Source organism: Protopterus annectens, chromosome 7.part0, assembly GCF_019279795.1.
Source record: "Protopterus annectens isolate FY-2018-M chromosome 7.part0, PAN1.0, whole genome shotgun sequence".
Lineage (NCBI taxonomy): Eukaryota > Metazoa > Chordata > Ceratodontiformes > Protopteridae > Protopterus > Protopterus annectens.
In genome coordinates this window covers 1,089,352,097-1,089,379,815 of record NC_056739.1, presented here as the reverse complement: position 1 = coordinate 1,089,379,815, position 27,719 = coordinate 1,089,352,097, and the positions used below count along the sequence as shown (strand labels likewise).

The 27,719-nt window shown below is 39.0% G+C and overlaps 1 protein-coding gene across 1 annotated transcript in view; it reads left to right on the top strand.

The window, feature by feature from the left end:
- The window catches only part of ITGA11 (integrin subunit alpha 11), a 1,670,941-nt gene that overhangs the window by 621,271 nt on the left and 1,021,951 nt on the right, over positions 1-27,719 (top strand). The window contains exon 3 of the mRNA XM_044077667.1: positions 26,216-26,325. Within this exon, the coding sequence (XP_043933602.1) occupies positions 26,216-26,325 (110 nt within the window). The remainder of the gene's footprint in view (positions 1-26,215; positions 26,326-27,719) is intronic.

Genomic DNA, 27,719 nt, shown 5'->3' with positions numbered 1-27,719 from the left:
TACATCTTCACCACAGATTAGCGGAGTGTCCGAAAAGCCATAATGGAATACTCTAGCCAATATAGTTTAAAAGCAGACTAAGACATAAATGAGGAGATGTACTTGCCTACATTTAAGATTACATCTAGAGTAATAGGTGCTTATGGTAATCACTAACTGCACCTCTACTAGCTAATTTAATATAAAACGTGTGAACATGGCTGATTTTTACACAAGTAGCATTTGTAAATTTCAACAAGGATAAGCGGTATATGTGAGAATGCTAGGACTGCACCTCAACTAGCCAATATAGATAACAATAAAAGAAAACATGAATGGAGAGGCTAACTCTAAACTTAGCTAAATATCCACACCTAAAGCTTCTACATTAGAATTCAGGTTCATCCTCAATGAATTAGTGTACCATTAGACATACTGACTTTAAGTATTACTAAGTGAATTTGTTTTTACAGTACACTACCTGAAGGGTGTTCTTAAGTCTTAAACATTGTTGTAAAAGCTGCACCACCTTAAATCAGATGCCCCATATGAGTGGTCATTTAATGTAGTATTTTTAATACTTGAGTCTTTACTTTTCTTAATGCTCCCACATATTTACTCCGTCCAAGGTCCCTGCATTAAGTTATTAAAATCTACTTCCCTGCAATGTCCACCTAAGTTTATTGTTTCAGGTCTATGATTAAAAACATTGGGAGTGCTGTAACAATTGTAAATGTTTTGGCAGATAGCATTCATACAAGAATAATTGTATATGCTTATTTAACCATGCTATGCTTTTACAATACTTATGTTCATTAAGCACATATAGGCTTACATATATAGTTACTATCTGCATTATTCATTTATATATATGAGCTGTTAATAAAAAGTGTGAACTACATTATTAATGTAAGCTATAGTTAAGCTATAGTTATAGTTATTGCTCTATAGTGTTAGCGCTAATGATAACTTTACAGCTATCATTGTTACATAACTGGATATATCCCTTGTAGCTTCCTATAGTCTTGTTCCTAGCCTAGTTAGAATAATAAGATTTGACCAGAATTTTGCTGACTTACTTTTGATAAGGACTTGCTATAATACTGATTAGAAGACTTGTAAGGAGTGATGCATCTTTCTAGACAACTTGAGAACTTGATAGCCTGAACTACATTTTTGTACAGTTCTACGTTATTATATTCTTGTAATATTCTGTTTAATTACAATGCCTTTGATACTAAACTAAATATGTTGTTTCTACTATTTTTCTCTCTCTCTTTTCCTCCTAAAACAATCCCAGCTCTCCAATCTGAGTACACTGCTCTAGGACACAGAAACTAACAACCTGAAGAACAACGACCCTGTCCAAACTCCCTCAATCTCTTTCTCAGTAAAGGGAGCATGAAAGTATGTGTCTAAACTATCACTGCCAGTATAGCCTATAACTTATTATTAGATCTAGGTGGCTATAAAGCACTCCTCCCCACTGTGAAACCAGTGTACTCTACTTTTTCCACCATTTAAAGACACTCGGAACCACTACTCCTTTTCTTGCATTAGGAACCCAAACTCCCTCCTTTTTTACCCTGCTTACAATAAATTAATTTAGGCCACCAGGTGGCAGACTTGTCCCTTCCAGGCCTTGAAGCTTTCTCCTGACCTGTACTACACCTTTGCTATATACTGTTTATCCACAAACTTGCTATTAAACTGTAGCCCATAACATCTTTTTTATGGTTAGCTCTCACAAACCCTTCAAATAGCTCTGTTATCTACTCTTTTAACTTTATTCCAGTATTTAGGGTTACCTACCTACTGTAATCCCTGCTTCAACTGATTGTTCTTTTCAGCTCCTTACCTCTCTTGTCTCTACCCACTCCATTTGCCCTGCGGACTCACTCCGCTCCCTTACCATACCCCCAATTTCCACCCACCCCTACTGTTCCTAAGCTTATACATCCTCACCACACCCTCTTCCTCTCCAATCCAATCACAATAGTCATCTTGTTAACATTCTACATGCACCTCTCTCTAATCATCCCTAGTATAACTCCTCCCCTTTTAAAGAACACCAGTAAGCTTATTAGTCACTATGCAAACACAACCTTTCCAAATCCAACTAAAGCTCCTAATATTTATCCTTCTCCTACTTTCTCTAACAGTAGCCTACCTGCTAACCTCATATGAACAGTCAAAATATTTACAGTTGAACTTCCCTAATGCACAAACAAGTACTATACATCTAATTAACTCCCCAGAACACATAAATATAACATCATTACCTAGCTATTTACCTGCTAAATATCACAAAATCACCCATATCAAATACAACTATCTAAAACCTAAAAAAAACTCTTCACCATTACTTTAACCTCCACAATCCCTTAAACAAACTATTACACCTCTCCTTACTAGATGGGGACATTCATCCTAACCCAGGACCAGGGTAACAAACAAGCACAGAACCACAAATTCATGTTCCCTCTACCCCAAATATCCCATCTAAATCTCCCAACTCACTCTATATAGCTCACCTCAATATTCGCAGCATAAATAATAAAATTGCCCACCTCCATGCTCTCCTGGATGTTCATTCCTTTGATATGCTTTGTTTAAGAGAAACATGGCTAAAACCCACTACACAAGATGTTGAAATTATTCCATCTGGGTACAACATCTTGAGACAAGACCGCAAAGTAAAAAAGGAGGGGGTGTTGCTATCCTCTATAAAGAAGGGCTACAAATATCTATACTAGATCTTGGTTCCTCTTCTGAAAACAATGCAGAAATCATTAGCACCAAACTTCAACTTAATCCCAGCAAATCCCTAAATATAATATATATCTACTTGCCCCCTGGTAACAACATCACCACTCTGGAAGGTATCCTTGCTGAACTCTCCACAAAAATTCCCCAAGAGACAATAATTCTTGGAGACTTTAATATAGACTGGAAGGACTGCTCTACTGAATCACCAACCTCCCATATTAACCTTAATGGCTTCTCACAAACAATTAACTCTCCAACCAGAATTAATAAACCCAATAACAAAAAATCCATCCTAGATTGGATTCTAATAAATAATCACCAACAACTCTATAATGTAGGGACCCTCCCTGATGATGTAAGTGACCATTCTCTCACTTACATAATCAGGCAAAGGTCGAGCTCACACAACCCAACCATATATAAAACAATAAGAAGCAACAGAAACTTTAACCCCAATAACTTCCAAGCTGAACTAAAATAATGTGATTGGTCACCTATAAAATACCTCCCACTTGACGAAGCAACAAACTACTTTAACTCAAAATTCTTAACAATCCTTAACCACCATGCACCAAAGGGTTCCATCAAAATTAAATCTAAACCTGTCCCATGGCTTACAAAGAATCCAGGCAGAAAATTCAACAGAGAAATAAAGTTTGGGCACTATGAAGAACAACTAAAAACCCTGTAGACGAACAACAATTCAAGCAAAAATGAAATGAGACTAAGAAAGCTATATTCGAAGATAAAAAAAAACTTTTACTTCCACCTCCAACAGACCAACCAAAATAATCCACAAAAGTTCTGGGCTAGCATAAATAGACTACTTCAACCAGGCCAATCTGCAACACCACCCTCTATAGGGTCAAATTCCGACAATCCAAAGCAAACTGCTAATGCTTTTAATACCTTCTTCACTGAGACCATCCAAACATTTGCTAATCAACTAACAGCCGATAGCTCTGCCCTTCCAACCAATACTACTAACTCTCTCCCAACTCTAAATCTGCAACCTGTCCCAACTTCTCTCATCTGCAACCTCTTAAGTAAAGTAAAACCTACTACCCCCTCAGCTGACCAGCTACCTGCTGAATACCTGCAAAAGACAGCCAAAGTCATAGCTTATCCTGTATCATTGCTGATAAATAGAACCATACAAGAAAGCACTATTCCCACTATCTGGAAAATCTCCTACATTATCCCCCTACACAAGGGTGGAAACTCCAGAGAATATTCTAACTATCATCCCATAGCTCTACTTTCTCCAATAGCTAAAATAATGGAAAAGTGCATCCACAGACAGTTACTAGACCACCTACTCCAGAACAATTTACTGGCCAAATCTCAACATGGCTTCAGGCCTTTCCACAGTACAACAACTGCACTCTTATCCTTTACTGACAGCATCAATAAAAACCATAATAACAATCTTCTCTCTTCAGCACTTTTCTTCGACCTTTCAATAGCATGTGACATGGTCAACCACCACTTACCTCTCAGTATTCTAAAATCCTTCTCTCTGGACACAAAGACTATGAAATGGTTCCAGTCCTACCTTGATAATAGACAGCAGACAGTGCCATGGGACAACAACCTCTCATCCCATCTCCCAGTTACCGTAGGTGTTCCTCAGGGCTCTATATTGGGCCCCCTCTTTTTCTCAATATTTATCAATGACCTCAACCTAGCTATTCCTTTAACTAACTGTGTACAATACGCAGATGATTCAACAATAATCTGCTCAGGTAAATCTCAATCCCAACTACAGACTCAAACTCAGACAATGCTCAATGAAACAGAAAATTGGTTTCTACAATGCTGCCTCCTCTTGAACCCCCCAAAAAAACAAACTCTTCCTCTTCACTCCTAATCGTAAATCACTCCCAATGAACTTTTCAGTCTTATCCAGTAATGATACATTCATATCTTCCAATCCAACAACTAAACTTCTAGGGGTAACCATTGATAACAACCTGAACTTTGAAACCCGTATCAACAATACCATACAAACTGTCAACAGAAAACTAGGGTCCCTCTATAGGATAAAACCCTTTCTCTCCCCACTAGCCAGAACCACTATTGCCTATTCCCACCTTATCTCCACACTTCTCTGTGCTTCTTCCATATATACTAACTTGTCAAAAATAACCTTAACAAGCTAGCCAATGCTTACGATAGCATTGCCAGATTTGCTACTGCTTCCTCCTTTAGGCCACATCACTGCCATAATCTGAAACAATTAGGCTGGTTAGAGCTTCTGAATCAGATTCACTTTAAACAACTTACCATTGTGCACAAAACCCTTTTCCAACCTACCAATACCCCAATACTTGCTAGTCTCATTACCCAATATAAGAACCTTTCAACTCATCTAATAAACTACTTGTATCAACATGTAAATCTAATAACATGGCAGGAGATGCTCTGTTCTCAAATGCAGTTGGAAAGTATTGGAACCAACTCCCCCCATGAACTTACATCACTGTCTTCATTTACACTTTTTAAACACAATCTGAAGCTCTATCTTAAAACCCATTGATTATGTCCCTGTACAAATCCAGACTAATCTCATACTATATCCCAAATACCCTCTCTTAAGACCTAATTCCTGCTCTATCTGTGTCTTTTTAGATCAAGGCCTATCTTTGGCAAAAACATATCTTATCCTAATAGAGATAATTTAAAATACCTAGTTAAATTCTTCTGCATATAATTCTAAAGCATCCTACCTAAGGCAGGCAACAAGTATTGTTTAAACTGTGAGCATTGCTGAACTGCTAAAACTTGAAGTCTATATTTGTTTAATAATTACTTTCTAGTTACTAATGAAGTCTTGTACATAAAGTCTAAAATATCTTATCTAATGCTTGTAACATGTTTTTGTATAAACTGTGAAGATTCCTGAACTGTTTAAAATGTTTAGTATTTAACTGTATAACAACTAGTACTTGTATGTTGGTAGTCTAGTAATCTCTTGGAGCTTATCTCCCCGGAACTCTCCTGAAAATGGACATAAATCCAGTTAGACTATCCCGGTCAACAAATGTAAAATAAATAAATAAATGAATTTCTATTTGTGATTTCAGAAAACAGTAAGAGTCGATTGATTGATAATTAGATTCGCAGCCAAAATCTGTCCTCAGAAATATAGCATCAAAATCAGCTATTTTCAGATTATATCTTTATACTTATAACTTAGCTGTTCTGCAGACCATCTCAATAGCAGCCCTACATATTGCACTTACAAGTGCTCATACCTTATTTGTGTTGTCCATAGTGCTGGAAGTGGCCATCCTTCTTTTTCTAGTAATGCCTCCCTGGTGATCCCATCACTGTGGACTGGCCACTTCACATATTCCACTGGCAAGAACTGGTTACTGCTATAGGACGTTGATTATCATTGGAATTTAGACACAACTTTTCTTCTCAAAATCAAGATGCAAACTGAAGTGAGTAATTTCATATAGGTTTCCATGAATTTAATGGGCATTTCATTGTAGGGACAAGGGTCATAGCTTGGCCTTTTTAAAAATAATTTACTAAAAGCTTTCAATAGTCTCCTATGAATCTTCATCTCAAATTGTAGGTCACTGAGAATGATGTCCCGAAGGAAACTCTGCATTCACCACATAAAATCACTTCATAAACAAGAGCTTAGAATGACTGCTTTAGTTACAGAAGTAGCAGTATAAAATGGGGTCTAAAAGAACAATTTCCTTGACTGACAATAGTGTGGATGCTAAAGATCATAGCATAAGTATACAAACTAGAGAAAACCATCAAGTCAATAAAGGGCAGTATAAAAAAAAACATTTAAAACAATGCAAAACATGTTTTTGCAAGGATCTACACTCCTTGAAGTAGGAGCTCTATCCTCACTCACCCGATCTCTCTCTCTATTTGACACATCAGAGGACTTACAACCTTGGAGATGAGGGAAAATAACCTTTTTGTCTGAGATGCACAGCTCAAAAACAATTGCAACATCTGTAGCAAAGCAGGCTCTGACTAAGACTGATAAAATGCAAAAGTGATTTAAAAGTTATGGTATTTTCAACTATCAAACAATAGTGCATATGATAAAAACAACAGGGCTCCCAAATGTGTACCACACAGTGTAAATAACACTTACAGTCTGCAGCCTAACTGCATGAATCCTAAAATGAAGGTGCTGTCAGAATCATAAGGACTAACTAGATGTCATGCTTTCTATTTGCAAACTGTGATGTTTCCCTCCAACACATGCAAGAGAACATGTATACACACACACACACACACACACACACACACACACACACACACACACACACACACACACACACACACACACACACACACACACACACACACACACACGGCATACAAAGAAAGCTAAAGCCTATAGTACATGATGACGCAAGTAAAATTACCTTCCATAGCCCAGCATATATGTTTTATTTTAGTGCTCACCTGTGGACACTTATGAATTCCAGTTATTTTGCTTTTGTCTATTGAGAGATTCCTGCTGGTAGTACACATCAAGTAGAAATGTTCAGTTTCTTCAAAACATGCTGCAGCGTAAGTCTGATTTTCTCTATACTCCAATACAGAAGTTAAAGTTACAACAGTACCAAAATGCATGTCTGGAATGGCACAAAAACAAGTCTTACAGCAGTGGACCTAAGGCAGGAAAATTGAGAAAGGAAAGTTCAGAGTAATCCTAAGAACTCCCATTTAGCTTTAAACTCTGCACTCCTGCCTCTCTTTCTTCTCTCTCATTATTACAGAACCAGCTGTTGTGTTTAGAGGAATGATTACAAATGTTTACTCAAATTAGGCAAGATTTAAATACAGTTCTGTCTTTCTTCATCACTATTTTTTAAAGCAGTTCCTTAGGTGTATAATGATGTGTTAAATTAATGAATGACACTAATCCAATCTAGGGATTGTATATACTGAGGTCAAACAAAACAGTACATTCCAAGAGTCACGTGTGCTGTGAGTATACTGTATTTTAACAGTTTGGATAATGGCATTGTAAAGGCAAGTAAGTTTCTAAGGTTTTTCTATTTTTAGTGGTATAAAGATAATCCATTTTGGAAGCAGTTATCTGACATACTTTTTTCTTCTCTAGTAGTACAAACACTTTATTTAGGTGATAATCATCCATTTAGGAGCCTTGTACTGTTCTGGGAGCTAGAACGGTACTTCTTCTTCTTCTTCTTCTTTTGGCTTTTCCCGGTTAGGGGTCGCCACAGCGGATCACTTTCCGCACATTGAGTGGCAGTGGAGTTTTACAGTGCCGAGTTGCCAGCCCGGCGCCCAACCTTCCACAGAAGGCACAGACACATGCACACCTAGGGCCAATTTAGAGTATCCAATCCACCTACAGCATGTCTTTGGGATGTGGGAGACCACAGAGCGGACATGCAGACTCAGAAGGCACCCCAGCCGAGGATCGAACCGGAGAACCTCTTGCTGTGAGGCGGCAATGCTAACCACTGCACCACCGTGGCTGCCCGGAGCTAGAACGGTACTAATAGATCAAAATCAGCACTTCAGTTATGTTACTAATTCTAAGTACTAACAACTCTGTATTGATCAGAGTGTCTTGTGTTCATCTCAGGTTTGTTCTATACTAAAATGGGATTTTTGTTTGACACATATCAACATAATTTCTTTCTTTTATTTGAATGGCTCAGTTGTCCAACTTAGCATAGCTCTTTTCTGTTGGTTTGCCCAGAAGAAAAACTTCTAAAATATATACACAGGTACAAAGCTATTAACAATGAAGAGAAGCATGTCTGTGTTTTGCATGTTTATGAAGAGTATTGCATAGAAAATGTTATAGGATTACAATTTCAACATAACATATATTCTGGGGAGTTTTTACTTTAAGCTTTAATGTTTACAGCTGCCTAGTTTATAAAGAGAATAAGGCACTTGGGGTGTGCATTATACAGTACTTCTTGAATGCAGTAATATCTGCTCAACACATAGCTATACTTATAATGTATGTAAGTTTAAAATGATAGGCAATGGTATCGAAACACCCAGTTTCACTAAGGGGTTTAATTTTCCATGTGCATATTGGAAAATGAAAATGCACCAATTTAACCAGAGTGCCCAGGAATACATGATCAGTTAAGAATTAAATTTTACTACCTAAAAACTGAATTTTAATTTATTTTCTGGGCAAGATGTGAATATTTTCTTTTCTTTTTTTTTTTTTTGCATTTTCCCAGCCTTCACCCAACTTGTATATTCATTCTATTGGGGAAGCAAGAGCCAGGCATCCCTGGCAAGGAAGTCCTCTGACCCATTTTTTTCTGCTAAGGTTACCTAGCAACCCACTCATTCTGCCCATAGTTAGGTGGTTTGGAATGGGTCGATGTACAAGTCTTGTGTGGTAGAGTATCTTCCCCAAAGGGAGCAACCCCCCTCTCCTACACGATAGCCTTGTGAACTTCTGCATTTTTCCTGATGGCAGCAAGGAGTATGCCTCAGCATGGTGTCTCAGCTCTCATGCACACATGCAAGCAGCATGTGCTCAAAGGCTGAAATTCTACAAGTGCAGCACGTAGTGCTCCCACTAGGTGTCATCCATATGGTGAGCCAGTGTCATCTCCCTTACCCTGAGCCGAGCAAACCCATCCTTCCCTGCTAATTACAGATACCTAAGCCACTAGTTGAACTCATGTCTCCTACATCACAGGGCTTTATCTGACTAGGACACAGAGCAGGCAATGTGAATATTTTCACTATTTTTCTCATAATATAGGGGACAAGTAGTATGCTAAAATTATGGAAAGTAATATAAAAATGAAAAGTCATCACACATATGATTTTACTTTAAAACTTCAAAAGTTTTGGCAACTTTGAATTTAATATGCATATTTGCTATTGTTTTTTTAAGTTTTTAGTCTTTTAACTTGTATACAAATACCAATTACTCACTAAATGATTGCTAGCTGCTGGATATAGCTAGAAATTATGCATCTGATGTTGTAAATCTTTATTCATTCCTTACTGGTAGGACTTTGGTTCCATCCTCGGAACCGACATGGCCGTTTCCAAGCTCACGCCAGCCAAAAACTCTCAGCTAAGACATACCCATAATGCCCCATCTCATAGTCTCTTCAGATCTCATTTGCCACGTTCCTCATCAGACGTGCCAAGCCTTCTCTCTTAATGCTAAGTGTAGAATTTTGTGTAAATTTCTCTGAATACCTTATTTTTTTGTCAGTTTTTCGCTAATTTCTTCTCTCATCTATAGAGTCCTCTACCTGTTCTGTTTCCTATACTCTACCTTTGGTAGTTACCTTTATACCATCATTGGTACTGTCCCTCTCTCCTACCTTTGGTAGGCCCTCTTCTTACCAGTTTTCATATTTCTAAGTACCATTGTTGGTACTTTTCTCTTTCTTTCTTTATATATATATATATATATATATATATATATATATATATATATATATATATATATTAAACCCTTTTCTCTTTTCACTTTACTGTTTATGTCAGCTTAGATTAGTGTTATTATGTCTGAAAAAGCTAAGTTGGGGTTTAAGCAGTGCGATAAGTGTGGGCGAAAGATGCCCAACTCAGGCGGTCATGCTCAGCGCATTTATTGTTTGCCCGTTGACCATATAAATGCCTCTTGTGATATCTGCTCCAGTTTCAGTAATCGTACCCTAGCTGAGCGCAAAAACAAATTGATATTGAAAGGTTTGATGAAAACTCCTTTATCATAGGCTCTCTCTGGGATGGAGGTCTCACCACCTCCTAAGACTAAAAGACACAAAGAGAAACCAAGTCACTTGGTTCCTACATCTCTGTCCGTTTTGGAACCAAGTCGACACTGAGCTTCTTCGGCACCATCAGCGCAGACAACCTCGGCACCAGGCTCTATGTCTTTTCCCTCAGTAATGCCTCTAATTTTGACATCTATTATGGTACCAGCTTCGGCACCATCGTCTTCGGTGCCATCCTTGGTCTTAACATAGGCTTTGACTACCATACTCGCTTCAGCACCATCCCTGGCTACTGTGCAGTTAACTTGTACGCCTCCACAAACAATGACCTCATCGGTTCCAAAGGTTGAACACCTTCCCAGAACCAGATATTCTCTAATTTATGGCCCTTTTTCGGGGCACCAATTTAGCTCCTTTCTTGAAAGACATGACTCTCCTTCAGCAGCCTCCTACAGATCCACCAGGAGCCTTTCAGAACAAGATGTAATGCTTCTGGCAGCTGGAGGATTGCCCAACCCTGCTAGGCCTTCTGTCCCCTTTGAAACTAAACCTTTCATGGCATACTCACCAGTATATCCTCCTCCAGCCTCTTCCCTGGCCCCAGAGACTTTGGTACCAGTGACCACCCCGGTGCATGCTGTCTCGGCTCCAGCTGTGGAGTTCCCCCTGTTGGCACTGATTACTCTTGGCGTATCGGCTCCATTGGAACCAGTGCACTCTCACAGCAGTGATTGGGCTGTCGGCACCGTGGTTCCTAGTTCAGCACCTATTTCTTGCTGGCAGCATCTATGGCCATGGCTCCACTGACAGCTACCAATCCTCTCAGAGCTCCTCAACTTGGGGTGGGCTCCTCAGGGTGGGGTGTGACCCTGGTTTCTAGGTTGTCCTTCTCAGTTCAGGGCTCCCATACCTCCCTGGGCGGGTCTGCTTTCCAGGTGATGGAGAGAGTTCTTGCCTCTACATGCTCGCAGTCAGTACCAATAGCATTGACACCAGAACCCCCCTCTAGCATGCAGCTGTCCCAACCCTCTACTCTAGGATCCCAGGCATGGGAGCCGCAAGACCTTCCCTTGAAGGGAACCCTTTCTCTAGAGTCCTCCTCAGAAGATCCCACTGGAGAGCCACCCCAAAAGAAATGGTGCAAGAGGAAGCACCTTGATTCACCTGAGGAATCTATCACTGAGGACACTGATTGCGATGAGGGAGAATGTTCCCCATGGTCTACCCTAGAAGACATCTCATTTGGAGACATTCTCAAAATCCTCAAGCAGAGGAAAGACTGGAAGTCCTCTAACCCTTCTTTGGAAGAATCGGTGTTCTTGCAGGCCTTCCATGCTTGGCCATCTACTTCCTGCGTGACCCCACCTGCAGATGAGTTTGTAAAAATGATCATGCAGTGTGCCTGAAAGGCCCCGGACAACATAGAACCTGTCCCCCAAAGGCCAGACAAAATTTTAACCACCCCCAAAGATCAGCCCAATTGGTCCAAGCAGTTGGTAGTTGATTCCATGGTCATGGCGGTGGCCACCAAGAGGGAACGAGCAAAAGATAGGTCCAATGTTCATTCCCCGAACAGGGAGTCTCAGGCTATGGACAGACTGGGGAAGTGGACCTATTCTTCAGCAACCTTTGCTATCCAATCTCTGAGCTATCTGGTATACTTTACTCACCTCCAAAGAGACCTAATGTCTGAAATGTGTACCTCTTTGGCAGGGGTACTGCCTGATGAGGTGCGTGACACTATTGCCTTTCAGCTGGCTACCCTGGAATCTATCTCAAACTCCTCGATGTGCTTGATATCTCACACCACCGAAGGGGCAGCTCGAGCAGCTGCATCAGGCATCGTCATGAGATGGCATGCTTGGATGCATTTGTGTGATTTTTGCAAACCCCTTTAAATCTTCCTTCGTCAACGTGCCTGTTGATGAATCTTCACTCTTTGGTCCCAAAGTACGAGACACACTATCATGAAGTGAGAAAGATGGAAAGACCCTGTCTGTTGTGAGCATATGTCCCCCCCCCCCCCGAGATCCTATTCCAGGAACCAGAGGGGAGGAAAATTGTGGTTCAAAAAGTCCTAAAGATCTTTTTGTGACATTCATGGTGAGCAATCCTCCTGGGGCAGAGGGGACAACTCATCCAGAAGACGCCTCTTTTGGGGCCAAGAGCATCCACATAACCAGGGAGCTAGAGATTCCTTTTCTGGCCAACCCTACCAGCGCTCCTGAGCAGTGGCCCAAATGCTTTCCTCTGGAAGCAGTCAGGGGTCGATTTTCTCTGCACCTACAAGCCTGGCAACTTATCACTACCGATGCATGGGTGCAGAGAATAATATCCAGAGGCTACCCTATCCCATTTTGATCTTACTCCCAGACCCGTCAAATAAATCCCCAATGTTCCACCCAATCAGAGGGAGATAGCAGCCTTAGAAATCAAAAAGCTGCTAAGAAAAAGAGTCATCCATCCAGTCCCACCAGATCAGAGAGGATCCGGTTTTTACTCAGGGTTCTTTTTAGTGCCAACAAAGACAGGGGACTAGAGACCAAACCTGGATCTCAGCCTACTGAACAAATTCATAAAACCTCAAAAATTCCAGATGGTCATGGTACAGTCAATCCTCCCCTTTCTAGGAAAGGACAACTGGATGTGCTCTATAGATCTCCAGGGCACGTATTACCCCATATAGATGGACCAGCATTCCCGGAGATTTCTCCACTTCCGGCTAGGAGCCAATAACTACCAGTTCAGGGTACTGCCATTCAGTCTCTTGACAGCCCCCTGAGTGTTCACCAAATGTATGGCAGTTGTAGTAGCTCATCTTTGACTACAAGGATTCCAGATGTTTCCGTATCTAGACGATTGGCTCCTTACCACCACAACCAGGAATCTTTTCATCCGCAGCCTCTCTTACACTCAAGGCCTTGCTCTTCGCTTAGGGATTACGATCAACAAGGAAAAATCTCAAGTGTCCTCAACAAAAACACTGGAATTTATTGGAGTGATCTTCGACACAACATCCTGTCAAGCTTCCCTTCCTCCTCACAGGCTTTCAAAAATAACAAGCCAAGTTCAAGTCCTCCTCCAACAAACTTTTGTACCAGCACACCTTCTACTTCAACTTCTGGGCTGTATGGCAGAAACCATTACCTTAGTTCCACTGGCGAGGTTGCACATGAGACTAGTACAGTGGCTCCTTTCATCACAATGGTTGATCTTAACCCATCCTCTCGACCACTTAATATGCCTTACAAATCTTTGCAAGAAAGAAATGCTTTGGTGGATGAAGCCAGAATCAAATCTTTCATGTTGATCATTCTGCCTTCAACAGCCCAGGGCCACGGTGACCACAAACGCTTCCCTGCTGGGGGGGCATTTCCAAGGGAAAGACAGTCCGAGGCACCTGGTCCCCCATGGAGTCCAATTTGCATTTAAATGTCCTGGAATTGAGGGCAGTTCTCTTAGTGTTGCAAGCATTCCATACATCCCTCCCTTTCCGGGACCATTGCAATTCAATCGGACAACATGTCAGTCGTCTGGTATATAAACAAACAAGGCAGAACCAGATCTCACCCCCTGTGTTGGGAAGCCATGAGAATTTGGCACTAGGTGATAGCTTCTAGCTATTTTCTTATAGCAACACACATTCCTGGGAGTTCCAACCTTATTGCGGACAATCTGAGCAGGAACATCCTGATGCCTCACAAGTGGTCCCTCAGCCCTGTAATAGCGGATCAGATCTTCCGCCGTTGGGGCAGGCCTTGCTGTGACTTGTTTACATCCCCTCTAAACAGCAAATGCAGAAGCTATTTTGCCCTGATCCCCCCTCAGGGGGAGTCACCGAGGAATCCTCTGATGCACGATTGGCCCCTGGGTCTGCTGTATGCCTTTCCCCAGTTTCCCCTCATCCCAAAATTCCTCCAGAAAGCTCAAAGGTTGAGAAGCAAAGTGATCCTCATTGCCCCTTATTGGACCCGTCAAGTCTGGTTCCCTTTCCCATGGCCTCATCTGATTCACAGCCTGTGGATCCTGGATCAATCCCAAGGTCTGCTATCTCACCCTCAGGGACTGATTCACCCCAATTTCCACAGCCTCAAACTCACAGCTTGGTTTCTCCACTTCTGATGATTGCCAGGCTACCTGATATTTCATCTCCTGTCTGTGTGATTATTTATTTTATTTATTTATTTTATTTATTTTACATTTGTTAACCGGGAGAGTCCGACTGGATACATGTCCATTTTCAGCGGAGGCCCGGGGAGAAAAGCTCCAGGTACATAACAGACATATGAACATTGTTAATGCAAAAAAAGGAAGATAGTTGAGTTCTAAATACAATAAGAATTGGGAAAAAATAACAGCAGCATATAAAAAAAAATTATAAAAAAATTCTTCTGGCTCCACACAAACCTTCCACCAGGAACATTTATTCTAGTAAGTGGGCTAGGTTCTCTGCATGGGCCAAAGATCATGACATAGAACCTTTCTCTATGCCTATTCAGAAGATCCAATACCTGACTACTGTTCTACATTCAGGAGCTTCAGCATCGACAATTACTGTACATTTAGCAGTTATCGCAAATTTTCACAATGGATTCGATAATTCTTCTGTTATGCCACACCATCTGCGCAAAACTTTTTTGAAAGGAGTATTATATGTTAAACCTCCTGTCAAGCCCCTCATAGAGCCTTGGGACTTGGATTTGGTGCTGCAGTCATTAACAAGCCCTCCTTTTGAACTTTCTAATTCATGTGATATAAATTTTTTGTCTTGAAAGACTCTCCTTCTAGTAGACCTTACCTCAGCGAGAAGAGTATCTGAGTTGCAGGCCTTGAGTGTCAGGAGACCTTACTTGATTTTCCACAGGGATAGAGTGTCCCTACGTACTGACCCATCCTTCTTGCTCAAGGTCATTTCTTGATTTTCAGTTAACCAGTCTATTGACCTGTCAGTTTTCTTCCCTCAACATTCAAATAGAGGGGAATATCTTTTGCATACCCTTGATATTCATAGACAACTTCATTTTTACCTGGCAGAACAAAATTTTTCAGAAAAATGGATCAATTGTTTGTGGCCTTTACGGGACCCAGACTGGGTAAACCTGTCTCCAAAGTGACTCTATCTTCCTGGCTTAGAAACGCCCATTACCTTTATATACCATCAAAATAAACTGACTTTACCTTCCAGAGTAAAGGCTCATTCTACTAGAGCAATGGCTACTTCTGTGGCTTTTCATTCCAGAGCCTCTATAGATGATATCTGCACAACAGTCACTTGGGCAAGACCTCATACCTTTATCACTCATTACAAATTGGATTTAGCCTCATCTTTTGGTTCAATGGTGCTCAGGAATATCCTTCCTCAGGGCCAGCCAGGACTCAAGTAGCTGGGAACTCAGTCCTATCAGTAAGGAATGAATAAAGATTTAAAACATCAGATGAAGAAGTTATATCTTACCATAACATTCCATCTGTGTTGTAGATCTTTATTCATTCATTACTTCCCACACTCCTTCCCCCTGCCCGGACTCCTGGTGGACTTTAGGATCTCCTAGTTAAGGTATTTGCTCAGACAGAGCCTTCTACTGTCTCTTTTATTATCTCTATAATATAAGGGCAGGCAAACTCAATCTGAAGAGACTATGAGAGCGGCATTGTGGATATGTCTTAGTTGAGAGTTTTTGGCTGCTGTGAGCTTGGAAATGGCCGTGTTGTTCTGAGGATGGAACTGAAGTCCTATCAGTAATGAATAATCTACAACACAGATGGAACGTTATGGTAAGACGTAACTTATTTTTTTCCATGGGTAAGTCAAGTTAGTTTGTACATATACTAAGTAGATTATTGATAGTTGCTTACCTTATAATTTTGCTCCATAATATAGATCACCTTTGTATCATGAGGCCATGGCTCTTCCTGAAAATTAAAATTCCTTACATTTTGAGATCTACTGCCCTAGTTATGGTATAAGTCAATGTTTTCTGTCATTCTTCAGGTACATTCAAAGCAAGCGAGAGTTTAAAATATAAAAATGTGTCTTAAATTTATTGAGTAATAAATAAGAAAATTAAACAGGTAATTGTGAAATATTACAAAATGTGTTTTAAAATCTACTGAGTAATAAATAAGGAAATTAGAAAGATGTATCGTATAGTATTGTATTATACTTTTGTACAATATTAGTCTTTAGCAAGCCTATAGCATTTAGTGTTCTTTAGGACTGCACCATTGCTTTTTCAGATTTTAAATTATTGAATGCTATCACTAATAAAGCATAGTTCCTCAAAGAGCCATGCTTTACAGTTTAATTGCATTTGGTTCTCCAGTTGTAATGCTTGTTACTTTCTCTAAATTTGAAGTGAATAGACTGAACTTTCCAAGTGGGAGTTTTTTCTGCCATACCAAAGCTAGAGAAACTACTACACTATTATATCTGGCCTTTAGCTAGCTAAACTATTCACATATTATATCTGGCTACTGGGTATTCATCCTTACCTATGGCAATTCCTTCCTTTTTGTAACAATCACACACAATTGAAAAAATATAAAAAATGACAAAGAATTATTGCAACTATATTCAGTGCTGACACTGGCATTACATACATTTAAAGAGTTAACATAACAATCCTATAATCAAACTCACAATAAAGTAATAAGGGTCTGCAGCAGTACTAAGATAAGAAATTTGATGGATATAGCAGTACAAATAATGTATAGCTACCTAACAGTGAATATATACCATGCAATTTCCACTGATGCAAATTTGGCCATATGAGTCAGCAAAAGAGATGTTGTATTAACCCTGCGGTAGCAAAGCTTGTTGATGTTACACCACAAGCCCCAAATTCTGTCTATGGCCTTTAATGATTTTTGACACTATTTTCAAGAAAAAAAGTTTGGTAAATGAATTATATAATGTGTTAGATTTGATCTTATTTTATCGGTAACACAGGTAGACTCCAAGGAATGAAAGTATTTTATTATAAAACCAACAGCTATGAACTACTTTTATCACTATTATAAGACTATGCTGGTAAAGTCTCATAGCAGAGATGAAAAACACACTGACGGTTGGTTCTATAATAAAATGCTTGCATTCTTTTCAGTATACCCATGTGACTGGCTACCATTTTATATATATATATGTATTATTTTAATATATGTAAGGGTTGGGTGAGATTTCCTACAATTAATATTTAGTTTTAAAAAGAAAATCATCCAGTTAGCGATAATACAAGTTAAATAGTAAGAAGAAGGGATACCTATTAAACCAATATACTTTTTAAAATTAATTTTTAAATTTTTTGGATGGTTTCCGGCTTGATGCGTTGCCACCAACCTGGAGGTGTGGGTATCCTTTATGAATATGGATACACCCCCTCCTTTTGTGGTGTGGTCCGGGTTTTGGGGCCGAAATGCATAATATGAGGTAAAACCTAATAGTGCCGGGGTGCTCTCAGGAGCCTTGAACAAGGTTTCAGTTACAGCACAGACATCGATGTTCTCCATACTGAGAAGGGCCTCGAGTGCGTGCATTTTGAGATTTAGACTTCTGGCATTGAGCAGCATTACCCTCAGTTTCTTCCCATTTTTGTTTTCTAGGGTGGTAGGTTTAGAATTTGAGCCTTGCCTAAAAAGGCACTATGGGGTGGCAAGAGCCTTAGCCAATATCCGGAATCCCAGGGGTGACAGGTGCAAGCCGTCCCTTGCGAAGCAGCGTGGCTTGTCAAGCATGTCGTCCCACGCAGAAAGACACTGGATCCCCTTTGAATGACACCAGACATTAAGCCAATTGTTAAAGCTGATCATTTTGTCTCTATATTGTGGCATCATTCTTGGTGAAGGAAGGATACTGCTCTGGGTCAGGGTCATACCTGCCTGGGCTACATAATCAGAGAGCTCCTCTATGTCTCTTTTCATGTAGTCCAGGGAGGTACGTCTCAGGTCGTTCACACCAGCATGGACAATGACTGTGTCATATTTGTACTTGCCGTGGAATGACCTGAGTGCTTGTGTTATGTGGCGGATTCTAGCGCCCGATAGGCAGCTTACCGTGACCCTCTCCTTGTTCAGCCTGTTGAGTGGGACGTCAGTGTGTCTGACTATGAAGTCACCTATGACAAGTATGTTTGATGTTGTATTTGGCCTTAAGGGCTGTGGCTGCTTTGCACACTGCTTTTGTAGTTTATGTGTTGCTTGTGGGGTGTCTTGAGGTAGCAGTTGTTTGGGTGTCTGCTTTGGAGGCCTCTGCTGTTTAGGTAAATTTTTACTCAGAGCCTCCGAGTATGTCTTTGTGTGTTTATGTCTTTGATTCAGTGGTGTGGTAGCATTATGTGAGGCTGGTTTTGTGGTGTGTGTAGTTGCCTTCTCCTCCTGTCTGGTCTTGCCAGTCCTGAGTTGAGAGAGCTCAGCCTCCAGTTTGGCTAAATAGCTGCATCTCTCGCAAGTATTTGTGTTATGTGGGAGGAGGAGAGGGTTGTCTGTGTACATGAGGCAGTTATAACATTGCCTCAAGATTCCCAGATTCACCAGCTGGACCGGAGAGGAGATTGACAACTGACCTTTGGACATGCTAGAATAATATTGGGAATTCCTTAATAATTGAAAACAAGGGCCAGTGGGGAGTGAGGGTGTAGTGCTTTTTAATTTTTAGTGCTGACTTATATAATTGCTTTAGTGAGCAAGTGCCAGGTAACTTGAGTGCAATGTGTTACAAGTAACTAAATGCAAAAACAACAAACAGTAACTTTCTTTCAAGTGAAACAAGGAAAGAAGTACAGTAAGCAATGCAGATATCACTAGTGATCCACAGAAGCGCTGAGAAGCCGCGTATTAGGTGGAATTAGCGTTCCAGGGAAATAACAAGCAAACAAACAAGCATATAAACAAAGCTAGATTCAGCAGGCCTGGATCTAGTCTATGCTAGAGCAAACAAGGTGTACCAATTTCAGTAAGATACAGTTCAAATATTCAGGCACCATAAACCTTTAACTAGAAATTCCCAGCTCAGAAGGGCAGAGTCCAGCCTCTTCTCCCACAAGAGTGCAGACCACGAACCTTCTTAATGTAAAATAACTGGCCTGAAGCCCAAGTGCCTAAACCAGAACTAATACACTTGGACACTGGGCTCTCAATCAGCAGTTCCCAACTTAGAAGGATGAAAGCTACCTGTCCTGCCACCACAGTGCTTGCCACAAACCTTCCTAATGTAAAACAACTGGTCTGAAGCCCAAGTGCTTAATCCAAAAGACTTAGAATGATAGCTACACTTTAATCAAGTTACAACCAAGCAGTAATAAATACAATTGAATACTTTAGAGAATGTCTGGATTAGTGCTCAAGTTACACAAACAAAGCTAGATCCAGCAGGCCCAAATCCAGTCTATGCCACAGCAAACAAGGCACCAACTTCAGTAAGAAGCAGTTCAGATATGCATGCACTATAAGCCTTTAACCAGAAATTCCCAGCTCAGAAGGGCAGAGTCCAGCCTCTCCTCCCACAAGAGTGCAGACCACGAACCCTCTTAATGTAAAATAACTGGCCTGAAAGCCCAAGTGCTTAAACCAGAATTAATACACTTTTAGAATAACAGACACTGAGCCCTCAATCAGCAGTTCCCAACCTAGAAGGATGTAAGCTACCTGTTGTGCCACAACAGTGCAGACCACAAACCCTCTCAGTGCAAAACAACTGGTCCGAAGCCCAAGTGTTTAAACCAAAAGGCTTAGAATGAGTTACACCAAGCAGTAATAAATACAATTGAGTATTTTTAAGATTATGCAAAAGTAAAATAAAGTAGGTAGAAACACAAGTACAGTAAAAGCAGATGAAAATTTTTTTTTTTTTTTTATCTGAACAAGTGCTGAGATCAAAGAAACAGATTTGAGTGCTGAAACTAGAAAACTGGCTAGTTATAAGAAAAAAAAAACAAGCTAGAAGGCTTCCCTCAAACACAGAAAGGCTTGGGAGCTCAGAAGCCTACAAATAGTCTATACCACTTAACAGGAAAGGCAGGAAATAAGCTTAATTTTTTTTGTCTGTTTCCCAGATGCTCTCTTTGTACACAGTAGGAGTGACTGAAATCAGAATATGATCTCATTGCACTCAGTTGAGTGAGCAAATGAAATGGGCCCAGAGGCAGGCTGAGGGGCGGGCAGTTTCAAGGCCACTAAGATTAACACCAAAACAAAAACAGAGAGGGTGGGTGGGAATAACTGAAGAGCAGAGTTAAAACTGCCAGTTCAGTTAAATATTCCTTCAACACAGTTTAAATCAAATTAAATACTGTATTTTTTTTTAAAAAAGTGCAGATAAAGGTACTTAAATTCTCTTATACGTCCAGTTGAATATAACCAAGTTCTTAGCCGGCCAAAGCTGAGGTTTTTAAGCAGAAAATATTTCACAATGCACCACTTAAATAGGCAAGGACAGGAAATCAAAGAATGTGGCTACCCCCACACCTGTAATTACTAGCAAATAACAAAATTCAGCAAACACTAGCTACAGTTCAAGTTACTGAAGAGCAGAGTAACTGGCAGTTCAGTTAAATATTCCTTCAACACAGTTTAAATCAAATTAAATACTGTATTCTTTTTTAAAAAAAGTGCAGATAAAGGTGAGAAGCAAAGTGATCCTCATTGCCCCTTATTGAACCCGTCAAGTCTGGTTCCCTTTCCCATGGCCTCATCTAATTCACAGCCTGTGGATCCTGGATCAATACCAAGGTCTGCTATCTCACCCTCAGGGACTGATTCACCCCAATTTCCACAGCCTCAAACTCACAGCTTTTTTTCTCCACTTCTGATGATTGCCAGGCTACCTGATATTTCATCTCCTGTCTGTGTGATTCTTCTGGCTTCACACAAACCTTCCACCAGGAACATTTATTCTTGTAAGTGGGCTAGGTTCTCTGCATGGGCCAAAGATCATGACATAGAACCTTTCTCTATGCCTATTCAGAAGATCCTACAATTCCTGACTACTGTTCTACATTCAGGAGCTTCAGCATCGACAATTACTGTACATTTAGCAGTTATCACAAATTTTCACAATGGATTCGATAATTCTTCTGTTATGCCACACCATCTGTGCAAAACTTTTTTGAAAGGAGTATTATATGTTAAACCTCCTGTCAAGCCCCTCATAGAGCCTTGGGACTTGGCTTTGGTGCTGCAGTCATTAACAAGCCCTCCTTTTGAACTTTCTAATTCATGTGATATAGAATTTTTGTCTTGAAAGACTCTCCTTCTAGTAGACCTTACCACAGTGAGAAGAGTATCTGAGTTGCAGGCCTTGAGTGTCAGGAGACCTTACTTGATTTTCCACAGGGATAGAGTGTCCCTACGTACTGACCCATCCTTCTTGCTCAAGGTCATTTCTTGATTTTCAGTTAACCAGTCTATTGACCTGTCAGTTTTCTTCCCTCAACATTCAAATAGAGGGGAATATCTTTTGCATACCCTTGATATTCATAGACAACTTCATTTTTACCTGGCAGAACAAATTTTTTCAGAAAAATGGGTCAGTTGTTTGTGGCCTTTAAGGGACCCAGACTGGGTAAACCTGTCTCCAAAGTGACTCTATCTTCCTGGCTTAGAAATGCCCATTACCTTTATATACCATCAAAATAAACTGACTTTACCTTCCAGAGTAAAGGCTCATTCTACTAGAGCGATGGCTACTTCTGTGGCTTTTCATTCCAGAGCCTCTATAGATGATATCTGCACAACAGTCACTTGGGCAAGACCTCATACCTTTATCACTCATTACAAATTGGATTTGGCCTTATCTTTTGGTTCTATGGTGCTCAGGAATATCCTTCCTCAGGGCCAGCCAGGACTCAAGTAGCTGGGAACTCAGTCCTATCAGTAAGGAATGAATAAAGATTTAAAACATCAGATAAAGAAGTTATATCTTACCATAACATTCCATCTGTGTTGTAGATCTTTATTCATTCATTACTTCCCGCACTCCTTCCCCCTTCCCGGACTCCTGGTGGACTTTAGGATCTCCTAGTTAAGGTATTTGCTCAGACAGAGCCTTCTACTGTCTCTTTTATTATCTCTATAATATAAGGGCAGGCAAACTCAATCTGAAGAGACTATGAGAGCGGCATTGTGGATATGTCTTAGTTGAGAGTTTTTGGCTGGCGTGAGCTTGGAAATGGCCGTGTTGTTCTGAGGATGGAACTGAAGTCCTGTCAGTAATGAATAATCTACAACACAGATGGAACGTTATGGTAAGACGTAACTTATTTTTTTTCCATGGGTAAGTCAAGTTAGTTTGTACATATACTAAGTAGATTATTGATAGTTGCTTACCTTATCATTTTGCTCCATAATATAGATCACCTTTGTATCATGAGGCCATGGCTCTTCCTGAAAATTAAAATTCCTTACATTTTGAGATCTACTGCCCTAGTTATGGTATAAGTCAATGTTTTCTGTCATTCTTCAGGTACATTCAAAGCAAGCGAGAGTTTAAAATATAAAAATGTGTCTTAAATTTATTGAGTAATAAATAAGAAAATTAAACAGGTAATTATGAAATATTATAAAATGTGTTTTAAAATCTACTGAGTAATAAATAAGGAAATTAGAAAGGTGTATCTTATAGTATTGTATTATACTTTTGTACAATATTAGTCTTTAGCAAGCCTATAGCATTTAGTGTTCTTTAGGACTGCACCATTGTTTTTTCAGATTTTAAATTAATGAATGCTATCACTAATAAAGCATAGCTCCTCAAAGAGCCATGCTTTACAGTTTAATTGCATTTGGTTCTCCAGTTGTGATGCTTGTTACTTTCTCTAAATTTGAAGTGAATAGACTGAACTTTCCAAGTGGGAGTTTTTTCTGCCATACCAAAGCTAGAGAAACTACTACACTATTATATCTGGCCTTTAGCTAGCTAAACTATTCACATATTATATCTGGCTACTGGGTATTCATCCTTACCTATGGCAATTCCTTCCTTTTTGTAACAATCACACAAAATTGAAAAAATATAAAAAATGACAAAGAATTATTGCATCTGTATTCAGTGCTGACATTGGCATTATATACATTTAAAGAGTTAACATAACAATCCTATAATCAAACTCACAATAAAGTAATAAGGGTCTGCAGCAGTACTAAGATAAGAAATTTGATGGATATAGCAGTACAAATAATGCATAGCTACCTAACAGTGAATATATACCATGCAATTTCCACTGATGCAAATTTGGCCATATGAGTCAGCAAAAGAGATGTTGTATTAACCCTTCGGTAGCAAAGCTTATTGATGTTACACCACAAGCCCCAAATTCTGTCTATGGCCTTTAATGATTTTTGACACTATTTTCAAGAAAAAAAGTTTGGTAAATGAATTATATAATGTGCTAGGGTTGATCTTATTTTATCAGTAACACCGAGGAATGAAAGTATTTTATTATAAAACCAACAGCTATGAACTACTTTTATCACTATTATAAGACTATGCTGGTAAAGTCTCATAGCAGAGATGAAAAACACACTGACGGTTGGTTCTATAATAAAATGCTTTCATTCTTTACAGTATACCCATGTGACTGGCTACCATTTTATATATATGTATTATTTTAATATATGTAAGGGTTGGGTGAGATTTCCTACAATTAATATTTAGTTTTAAAAAAAAAATCATCCAATTAGCGATAATACAAGTTAAATAGTAAGAAAAAGGGATACCTATTAAACCAATATACTTTTTAAAATTAATTTTATCTTTAACATGAAATGTTATTTACAAAAAAAAAAAAAGAAAGAAAAAGAAAACAGGTCACAGAGTAAATTTGATATGAATGGCTAAAAACATGAGTCATGTCAGAATTTAATTGTCCCCACCACCTAGTGTAGGTTTTTTACTCATAGTAGCTAACTGACCTTTGTTGATGTATAAATGTATGAGAAAGTAAATTATTATATTCATTTTCTCAATGTGATTCCCAACCAGGAAAGCTGTCAATCTTGTTTAACAATGTTAAACAGTATTTTAAAATAAATATATATATATATATATATATATATATATATTAAAAAACTGAACTAAAAACAAAGAAAGAAAGAACTGAATTTAAACAATAAAAAACTTTCTTTCTAGGCAAACATAAGATCGGAGCCAAACCTAGTATTAAGCCCCCCTTCCGTTCTTTTTTTATTAAATAGAACTTCTTCAGAATACAGCGAATATGGACAAAGTATACAAATATATAACTCAAGCCAAACTGGTTGTAAAATAGTGCTGTGCATACAACATAGCAGGTGCCAAAAGAAATGTAAAGCTACATTTAAAAAAACTATGGTTGCAAGGTAAGCTAGAGAATAAGACTACATCTAGTAATAAAACTAATCCAAGTAAAAACAAGGGAAAAAGTAACACACAAGTGTTAATTATCAAGCCCTGTCACTATCTCTGCCACTTCAGTGGTACTGAATGGTAATTTTTTCTGTTTCAATGACAATATTTATCAACATATAAGAGTGGTGGCAATGGGCTCAAAAGTGGCCCCCTCCTCTATGAATTTGGTACTCTCTGCATGGGAAGCTAATACTCTCTATCTATCTGTGTTGCTTATCTATTTATTTATTTGTTTGATAATACTGCATTTTTTTCAGTAATGCTATAAAAAGGCCAAGATCTTCTTATCCAGGAAACTTGGACAGTTGTAACAATTTCAGAGATTTTAAAAGCGTACTGCGTTGGTGGTGCTGCGGTAGCGTTGTCGCCTCACAGACGTTGCCCGTTCGATTCTCAGAGCGTCTTCTGTGTGTCGACATGCGTGAATGGGCGTTCCTTCATTAAAGGTTGTGTGTTAGGCCCGGCAAGCCAGCACGTAAAAATCTACTGCCAATCATTAGCGGACCGGAGTTCCGCTGTGGCGACTCCTAACCAGGAAAAGCCGAAAGACACAAACAAACATTTGATTAAAAGAGTAACAGTCTTAAGAAGTTTTTGCACTGAAATAAATTATTTTAACAAGTCACGTTTGCTTGGGAGACTACGAATGTCTAAAATTAAGACTTTTATATATGAGGGTAGTTTTGGGGAAATATACATTCAGTCAAAGGAATTGATTTCTTGGAGATGGCAAAACTGCTTAATATTGATCTGATCATTTTAATTCAGTGGGATACTATTTGGATAAACACACAGTGGCCATAAATGCAGAATAACTTTACCAATCTACACAATGTATAGAAAAGTTGTAAGTTGGAAATTAACTCCTTATTTCTTAACTGTTGCTACCATGGGTTACTTTTCTAGGAATTTCTTTCTCCAAGCCTATAAGTGCTCATTCTTTTATTTATTTCTTATTATGATGCATGTTTTATAGTGCTTAAATGTCTGTAGCTGCCACAATAGCCTTTTCACTGATCAAATATTAATATACTGCACCAAATGATACTTTTGTCACATCAGTATTTGCTATTATCTTGATGTCACTGGGATGTTCAGTTGTTATTGTAAAACTGGTGGATGTACATGTATTATATATTTTCAGCCATAGTGTTTGGGAATCATTGAATTATTTACTGAAAATTATAACTTAAGTTCTCCAGGAATACTTTAGCTTATAAAGTTGAAATAAATAATGAACAAATTGTATAACATTAATAATATCAATATCAACGTCTTAGTATATTATCCACAGCTCATTTAATGTATGAAACTGCAGTGAGGTATGCAACATTAACTTACTTCTTTTTTCCTTTAGGTTACTGGTGGGTGCTCCATTTGATACAAATGGTCCACTGAAGACAGGAGATGTATATAGATGTCCAGTAGATCCTTATGGGAATGAGAACTGTACCAAATTAAACTTAGGTACTACTTTGCTTTCATTTGTGAATTTATTGATTGTAGTAAGCTTTTGACTTAGCAAGCTCAGGTTTCTTAGTGCACACTACTACTGAAAACAATAGATGCCAATGACTGGCTTATTAATCAGTACTTCAAAAGTTTCACTTATGCAAAATTCCTACAGTAAACATGTAAACGGACATTTAAAATGCCCTAAGTGCAAAAACATTTATGTCTCATATTTAATAGTATTTGTATTTTGTGTATAATTTCTAATTGTTTAATATCACAACCATTCTATTATATTTTATAGGGGCATGGCTTTTCCTAATTTAGGCTGTCTGGCATATGTATGTTTAATTTCCTAACAATTTTATTTTACTGTGTATTAAGTATAAAAAATATGACACCTAGTGGCATTATTTGAAATGCGAGATTCCATGGAAAATTTGGCTGTTAGCTTTAACTCTGCTGGAGTCAAATGCTTGTTAGAATTTGTAATGAACTATACAAAATATGGCATAGTAACAGCAGAACTTATTCAAAATGTATTAGGTCAGTAGAAACAAGAGTTTAATGTAACGCAGTCTGAGAATGTTTTCTCTAACTTATTTCAGTGGAGAAAAGTGTGCTGCGTTATCTCTTTTAAGTTTTGTTTTCTCTTTCTAGTTGCATAAACATAGAAGCTAATGAACTTTCTAAAATCATACAGTTTTAAGTCAGAAGAGATATTACTAAATATAAATGAAATTCCTGCAAATGACTTGTAAAGTCAATAGTGAGTTATGGTCTGATGTAATTTTGTATCGCTCTGACTCACATGAAGAAACCAGTATATTTATTCAACCCTCCTGCCCACCTTACTACTACATGATAATCCTAACTGTATGCCTGTGAGGACCCCTAAAAATGACCATACACTTTACCTTAGAGAAACCTTTCCATAATATTTCCACTATTTGATGAATTATGTCTGAAGTTATTGGTTGGATTAATGGCTCACAGAAGGAAACTGATTGATGTGATGCTGTCAGTCTCGCCATTATTCTCACGTGTGGGTTAGATCTGATCCGTCGGATTCATCTTGGCCTTTTTCAATAGCTCGAAGCCTTCAGCAAAGCCCATGGGCATTGTCCCTTACCCATAATGCAGTTCCCTAAACCCTTTGATCTCGTTTGCCACTCCGTGAAAGACGTGGTCATTCCAGGAAGCTCTGGGCTAAGTTTAAGTTTATTTTTATATGCTTTGTATTTTCTTCTGTTACTTAGTTGGTGGTGCTGCGGTAGCATTGTCGCCTCACAGTAAGACGCTGTCCGGTTCAATTCTCAGCTAGAGCGTCTTCTGCGTGGAGATATGCGTGAATGGGCATACCTTCATTGAAGGTTGTGCATCAGGCCTGGCAAACCGGTACATAAAAA